The 7,558-nt window shown below is 41.8% G+C and overlaps 2 protein-coding genes across 6 annotated transcripts in view; one reads left to right on the top strand and one right to left on the bottom strand.

The window, feature by feature from the left end:
* Window positions 1–2,734, top strand: part of nav2a (neuron navigator 2a) — a 101,998-nt gene extending 99,264 nt beyond the window's left edge. For all 5 annotated transcript variants that reach the window (XM_031569133.2, XM_031569134.2, XM_031569132.2 and 2 more), the window contains one exon: window positions 1–2,734. This exon is cut by the window's left edge and continues 167 nt beyond it. The gene's annotated coding sequence lies outside the window, so the exon portion shown is untranslated.
* A 214-nt stretch (window positions 2,735–2,948) lies between these two features.
* dbx1a (developing brain homeobox 1a) lies at window positions 2,949–6,371 on the bottom strand. The gene is made up of 4 exons (XM_012826976.3): window positions 5,847–6,371; window positions 5,477–5,578; window positions 3,858–4,060; window positions 2,949–3,728 (listed from the first exon to the last, which is right to left on the bottom strand). The coding sequence occupies exons 1-4, from the start codon at window positions 6,205–6,207 to the stop codon at window positions 3,402–3,404; spliced, it is 993 nt and encodes a 330-aa protein (XP_012682430.1). The 5' UTR covers window positions 6,208–6,371; the 3' UTR covers window positions 2,949–3,401.
* Window positions 6,372–7,558: the final 1,187 nt, after the last annotated feature.

Genomic DNA, 7,558 nt, shown 5'->3' with positions numbered 1-7,558 from the left:
TCACTAATGACTTTTTAATACGTTTTACATTTATGTTATGGCCAGGCAACAAAATCGAATCGCCTCTGTAACCTTATCTTCAGTCATGAAGGAACAGTTTGGGTGCCGGTAACCCAAAACCAGAAAAGACAAGACCACAAAGACAAGACAAGAGAAGAAATGATAACTGCACTACTTCTATTTTTGCAACTATATTTCAAGGGGCTTTTTGCAAACATTGTTGGATGTGAAAATGGGAGTTGGAAGACAAAGACTTTAAAAGCATTTAACACTGTGTGGAGGGAGTATTTCTGTCCAAATCCATTACCTCACAAAACCCCTCTCATCCCCCATTGTACTAAATGGTCTCCGGAGGAACAGTTGGTGCTAACGGCCCCCTCTGCTGGAAGTTTATGTCACTGCACGGAGCCCATGCCTCATCCACTTGTAGCAGCCTTCCTCTCCACTCTCTATGCCCTCTTAGCTCAACTCTGACTCTCATTAACCAGCACTCCCACTCCCAGCCTTTGGGCTGGTCATCACCACACCACCATCTCTTCTTCAACCCAGCAACACTTCACCAGACCAGCAGGAGGCGCTAGCCAGAAGTCATCTTTATGGCTGTTAAAAGAGCAATGCACAAGTTATACCTGCAAGAAGCACAGCATAATCAATCAACAATAGTAGCATTACAATAGAGGAGCACATATGAAAACTGTTAAGACAATTCATCATCATAGTCTCCTAACCAGTTTTGAGATGGTACTCATATCTAAATATCTCTGGCACAATCCTGGGAGACCAGTCATCAGTCAACTCTTTGATCAGGCAAAGCAAAGTCACAGATATGCTGAAAAGACAAGATCACAAGTTCAAAACTCTCATCATGGTTCAGATTGGATCATGATGGAGGTTGCCCCTCCCCATCCTGCCCATGTGACAGTTTGAGCTTGGGTTCAGCGGGAGTGGGTGAACTTACATGAAGTGCTTTTTTCTACCTTAAGTTTACCCTTAATGCCTGAGCATCTGAGTTCTGCGTGAAGCCTTGAACAGACTCTTGCCTTCCAGCTGAAAAATACCTTCCCAGTCGGGGTCGGGTTGTCACTTGTTGTATCCCATGGTGCATCTGTCCATCTTCAGCAGAAGCAAGGTGCTGCTGGACCATCCAAGCCTGTGCTGTCTCAAACGGGTAGCTGTAGCACAAGCTTCTACAAGCGTCTCTTTTCTTTTTGGTGCTGAATTCAGACTCTGGAAAAAAAAAAAAACAGATGCCTTACGTTTTTTCTAAAGACACTGGTACGATGTGCATTAGTGTTTTGTTTCTCCTCTTTGTTGTACTTCTTTTTGTTTTTGCTACTGAAACACAGGGCTGTACGATGCTACTTCCTGTGCAGTCTGCTTGCTCTGCATTGGCCCTCAGAGGAATAGCATCCCTCTCCATATCAAAACCCAATGCCATGTTATTTAGGGGAGCGTCATTGGATCAAAGAAAGTTAAATATCCAGACTATGGATAAATTGGTTTTGTAAGGTCAGTGCTCTGGTCAGGACCTTGCTGTAAAATGCTGTAAAATATCAGTGTCCTTTGTACTGATCGATAAAGTCAATGTTGAAAGTGAATTAAGTTTTCATGCCCTAAAGCAAGTTCCTTTTTCTAAAGTATGATGCCTGGGAGAAATCTTTCTTAATGAGGTTATTTTTGATACCTCATCAACCTATGGGCCTTTGTCATGCTTTTGGTGAGACCTGACTGCTTGGGAAAATTGCAAGTGTAGTCTAAGTGCTACAAGTGTAATCAAATCACTGTCGGCCATTGTGTAGGCCTATGCTGTTCAACGTTGTCATTTGGCTTTAAGTGATTGGTTGATTCAACAAACAGGAGAAGCTGAAGCGTTCCTGTTGAGGACATTTATTTTTTACACTAATTTGGACATTTATTAAACCTGCAGTCTATCAACTTTCTTGCTTCCATTACATTTCACCCTGTATGTGCCCGGTCTATTAATCCTATGCAACATCATTTTGGATTTCAAATGGAAGCCAAATATCTTAGTTTTGTTTTGTTTTTGTTTGTTTTGGGTTTTTGTTTTACATTTTCAGCACTGCCAAGACCATGTACATTGTGTATATATAGTTTGTGAATACTGTTTCTTTGTCACCATGATTTCCCAGGGCTTTGTCTACACATGCAAGCACAAGAGATGTGTATGTTTTGTCTGCGTCCCTGAGTGAAAATCAGACGTCTGGATGTTCTATAATTAAAGGAGGGTTTGCGTGCCAGATATATTTGTCCATACTAGTCTGTTGACGCTGTGCTTTTTCCTTTTGTACAGTTTTGCCTTGTACGATAAAGCCATGTAAATATTTGCATTCCTGCTGCAGTTTTGATGACATTTAAAGCCATTTATAACAGAGCTTGAAAATATGTTTGAGTATTTTATGGACGGTCTTTTTTTTTCATCTGCCAGGTGTTGAGAGTTCATCATTAACTAACTGTAAAAAGAGCAAGGCCGTTGAACTATGAATCCAATGATCTCTGTACCAGTCTTAAATTATTTGTAACTCAATAAATGATTGATTATTTATTCATAGTGGAAATGAATTGTGATTAAGTGATGGGATAAATGTATTCTTGATATGGGGTTGTTTTGTATTTCTGGTATTTCTCCTCTTAAATATGATATAGTTATTTTGAGAGGGAGTACAGGAGTCAAGCATGCCTTTCCCAAGCAATAAACAAGGGCTCACTTGTCAAACCTTGTCCTACCTCCTTCCTGGTTCTCATCCATGTTTCAGATAACTATAGCCCTTTGAACAAATCCTCACAATCAGCACAATAGGCAACTAACTCAGTGAACGCCCATTTGTAATGTTCTGCTCTAATACCTGAGTTGACCAATTAAAGCTGAACAAGTGAAGTGTACATGCAATTAGGATGCCCATCTTATAGCCAACCTTTTTTTTTTGTTGTTGGGGGGAACAAACACACAAAAAATAACAACAAACATGTAAATAAGGAGTTTGATCTAAAATTTACTTGGTATCTGTACAAAACATTAGCACAAATATGTGCTGTAAAATACAACATAAATCCATATAAATTATACACAAAATGTCTACAGTTCTTAATATAAAATTATATCTATATGGAAAGTTCAGTCATCTCAATATTCTTGGTATAAAATATCCATACAAAAATAATTGTACAAAACACTGTACAGTTCTAAAAAGCTGTGCAAGACAGCAAATCATTTAAGAAGCATATCCTGATATAGACATCCGCTGTCTGTGAGCTGAGAAATAACAATGAAATACATTCTTCTGAATGCATGGGATTAAATTAAACGGATACACCCTCTTAAAAGTAGCCTCATATATACTTTGTGCTTATTAACAGTCAGTGTTAGGAACACAGTAAACTCGTTATGAGACGGTAATTTCGTCCTCTGAATCTGAAAAGTCCGAGTGCTTGCTGGAGAGCGATGGCGACGACATGCTTGATGTGACGCTGCTGGAAAGGGCGCGTGTTGCTGGTGAGTGGCAAAAGTCTGGTGCGCTCGGGCATTCCCGGTCAAACGCGTCTTCCTCGTCGTCGTCTTCCCCTGAGGACTTCTTGCCGACGTCGCTGAGATCTGGGTGAGGATTGGTTTTCGTGGGCAGTGTTTGCTCCCTGCAACCACCCGAAGACAACAGCTCTCTCTCCTTGGAATTCCTCCATTTCATGCGCCGGTTTTGGAACCAGATTTTGACCTAGCACGTAAAAATACAAAATCTTAAGTCAATCAAATGCCCTGTGTATCATTGTACTCGTATTATATTTAGTCAAGTATAAGCCAAGTCTCTGACCAATGTACTTAACACTTAGAAGAGAAAGGTTACCTGTGAGTCTTTTAGGCCGAGTTTGCCAGCGAGTTTTTTCCTGTCAGGTTTGCTGATGTATTTCTGCTTCTGGAACATTTTCTCCAGGGCTTTGCGCTGCACATCAGAGAAGACGGCCCGTCTGAGCATTCCTCTTCTCGGCTTTCCTCTGGCAGCCAACGGCCAGGCGAAAGTCCCAGGTATCGGAACCACGGATGAGGAAGCTGTTAAAATAAAATACCATTATTATTAGGTGTTCATCAACCACATAAGACATACTAGAAAAAAGTTTTCCTCAATATTTGTATAGACTTAAACCCACAAGGCTAGGTCCTGTTAACGCAGACGTTAAAAAGACCACACTGAGCATAGAATTCAATATTTTCCCTTAGTCGTGAAACTCCTCTCTGTTTTCAGTGAAATGGCACGAGGTGACTAATTAGCACATTGCCCGGATCTACTCCGCATTGGTATGGTAAAAAGGGAGAGTATCCTTTTTTAGCAATCCCCCAATGACGGACAGAGGAGTTAATAAAGCGTGAACGGTAATTGTGTAGTAATGAACTGACGAAGAAAAGACTACGGACAGGCAGCTAAGGCCATATATTATTGCCACAAAGGGAGATTTACACTTTCAAACTAAACACAACTGCATGCCAGCATACTGATGACCGGGGGCCCGTTTTTTGCCCCCAAATCATTTTCATTAAATGAACACGAAAAGCTATTCAGGGCGCTCGAGTTGTTTTGTTGAAGTATTCAGCGAAGCTCATGAAAAGAACTGCACTCTATTATCATTTGTCTGAATGAAATCATGGACTAGCCGCCCTAGTCTACCCCTAAAAGATTATTCTAAGGCTCTCAATGAATGGATTGCAATTATTCAAGGAGAAATCAAGGAGTAGCCTGTTTGAGGACCAAGTGTGTTTGCAGATCATTTAGTGACACGTTGGGCCTATAAGAAAACTAGTGGCCTATTTTGATGCCTGTTTTTTGGAATGTGTAACACTTTAGGAATGTATACATTTAGTAGGCTAGTCTTAAAAATAAACCTTAAAGAACATGCTATTTTACACTTTCACAAGCTTTAACTGTTCACTTGGTGGTGGACTGTCACAGGTACAAAAACACTCTATGTGGTCTTGTGAGAATATTGAACACAGTCAATGGTGCCTAATGGTGAAATTAGTCCATGACCAGTGAACGCCCCTCTGCCGCCTGGTAAAAGTCAATCCTCCCTGGGTCTGTGTGTGGTTTGCCCCGGAGGGAGCTAGCCAGATTGGTCATGGTGCTGAAAGCATTGTTGGCAGCCAGTGGATTGAGTGCCCCCACACTGTGGGAAAACCGAGAACCTGCTGTAACGCCAAAATGCATTCGGTGCAGGAGGGAGGAAACCCTGCCTTGCGCTTGAACCGTGACTATTGCGCCTAATTTGTAGATTTAAGAGGGGGAAGAGGGTGCGCTGTCAAAGGAGAAATCAGTGCCCGCGCTAAATGGGGCATCGAATTGGCGAGACTTGTCTCGACAATGCTAGCCTATGTCCGACCTCTGTAGACGACCAGATATTCTCCGGTAATAGAGAAAGCCACAGGAAAATGAACTGATGTAAGAAATGACAATAAAATACATGTGACACATACCTGGGAAGTATGATGACCGGACGAACGGGTAAAATGATCCGTCGACATAGGGGAGGGAGAACGCCTTAGGGTGAAGATTTTGAATGCAGGGTGGATATGACGCTGTTGGAAAATATAAGTTAGTAAATTAGTATAATTTCTATAATTGAATCCCATAACAATAATTCCATTATTGAAGTGTGAATACACTGCTTTGATTCATGCCAATCATATGGAGTAGTTGTGATTTCACAAATTATCTAACTCTTATAGAGTTGCAGCAAATGGAAAGCTATACATTAGGTTAATAGCCCACATGCATGCTGCATACAGGTCAAATTGAATTACAGAGGGAAAACATCCCGGTTGGACCTGAAAAAGAAACACTCACCTTTCTTAGGGGATGGTGCTAGAATGGCGTTCACTCCGAACTTCAGAAAAGCTGGATCTTTGCTGGCGGGTGAACTTTTAGGGTTGCAGGAGACATGTGTCCTCGCGACAGTGGTGTTTACGCGCTCCAGTAAGCTGTGGTTGATTGACATGCTGTGGGTTGTAGGAATTGACGGAGACGAGCTCGGTGCATGGACATGTCGGCTCAAGTATGCTGCCGGTCTGCCAAAGCGCAGGAGGTCATCTACCATGAAGCCGGATTGAGAGGGAAACGTCGTCTGAAATGATGGATGCAGTGCCGCTGTTGGTCGCATGAGACCCGGGTACATCGCTGGTGGTGCGAAAACGCTGGGGATCATCATCTTCTTGTCAGGATAAGTGCGATTACAAAGTCTTAGAGTGAAGTATTCCGCTGCCCAGAGTAAAATCTCTTCCCGTTTAAGCTCCTAATAGAAAGTCTGGTGGTGATCATCTGAGTCCTCTTGGGCGGAAAGTGGCTTTATAAGGTACGACCAAATAGCTTGGGTCCTAGGCTGACAGGCACAACAATGCGGCTCAATAAAGTTCTCCGCAAGAGGTTCTTTCAAGCTGGGCAGAGAGGCCTCTGATTGGCTAGCGAGTGCAATTTATGATTGGATTAGACTTCATAAGATTGCAGCATACAATGCACGCCCAACAAAGAAGGCGTAGTCATCGGTTTTGCATATTGACTAAGTTTCATTGATGCTCTGATGTATTTTAGCGGAGAGCAGGCACGCACAGGCTAATTAAATGGCCATAATTAATGGGCCCGAATTTAGAAATCTAAAAGGTCGGCTTTACCAAATGAATACAAAGGATCAGGCCACAATAATGTGATGGTGACAGTCTGTTGAGAAATATCCTAGTCGTAAACTTGCGCAGAAAATTAAAGGACTTGGTTGTGATATATGTAGCCTTTATGAAATACAGATAATCTTCCATTTTTTAAATATTAAAAGGTGATTTAAAAGTTCTGTTTTACACCAGGTTTATACAAAGGTGTAGTTGTAACTGGTTGCTCCAACAAAAGTGGTCCTATAAATAAAAAAAACCAGTGAGTACTGATATGTGCTTTATATATATATCTGCAAAGGTGCAGTAGCTGGCGATAGCTGTTACATTTGTACAATTTATTTTATTTGAACAGCTACCGCCAGCTACTGCACCTTTGCCTATACCACCAGCCAACTCGGCTAATCTTTGCAATACATTTGTCGATCGCCATTTATTTAATAGCCTACAGTTTAATGCGCTCGCATGAGATTCAATCTGGACTCCGTCATGCAGTAATGCTATAAAAGGATTTTCGGTTGGGATCTTTTTAACAGATGTGTTAAATATCCAGAGTTTGAAAAAGTGCTCATTCATTTCTCGGGCTTCGCTGCACATTCGCAAAGAGAAGTGTGCGGCTCTGGCGGCGCAGACCTTATCCTGTTAACCATGAACTAACTGTCACCCTCAGCTGTCCCCCTCCTCTTTCTTTTCTTAAACAAAGGTTTTTTTGAGAAAAAAATCCCGCTTTATTTCCATGGACGGATTTCATTCTGCTGGCTTAAGCGCTTGAATAAAAGTGCATCTGTAATTTAAAATGCGCCCATAAAGACTGGACACTTAAACTCACATTAAACTGATATGAACGAGACGCTGAATGCCTCACACACCGGGGCGTGCCGTGGCTCGGTTTGAATTCTG

Source organism: Clupea harengus, chromosome 6 (genome assembly GCF_900700415.2).
Source record: "Clupea harengus chromosome 6, Ch_v2.0.2, whole genome shotgun sequence".
Classification (NCBI taxonomy): Eukaryota; Metazoa; Chordata; class Actinopteri; order Clupeiformes; family Clupeidae; genus Clupea; species Clupea harengus.
The sequence above is the reverse complement of the archived record's forward strand: the minus strand, read 5'-3'. Positions and strand labels throughout refer to the sequence as shown.

Bases quoted from the DNA above. Each gene is read 5' to 3' on its own strand.
- dbx1a (XM_012826976.3), bottom strand. From the start codon at position 6,207: ATGATGATCCCCAGCGTTTTCGCACCACCAGCGATGTACCCGGGTCTC. The intron at 5,579-5,846 runs GTGAGTGTTTCT...ATTTTCCAACAG, and splicing joins AGCACCATCCCCTAAGAAAG to CGTCATATCCACCCTGCATT. The intron at 3,729-3,857 runs GTAACCTTTCTC...TTTACGTGCTAG, and splicing joins TCGGCCTAAAAGACTCACAG to GTCAAAATCTGGTTCCAAAA.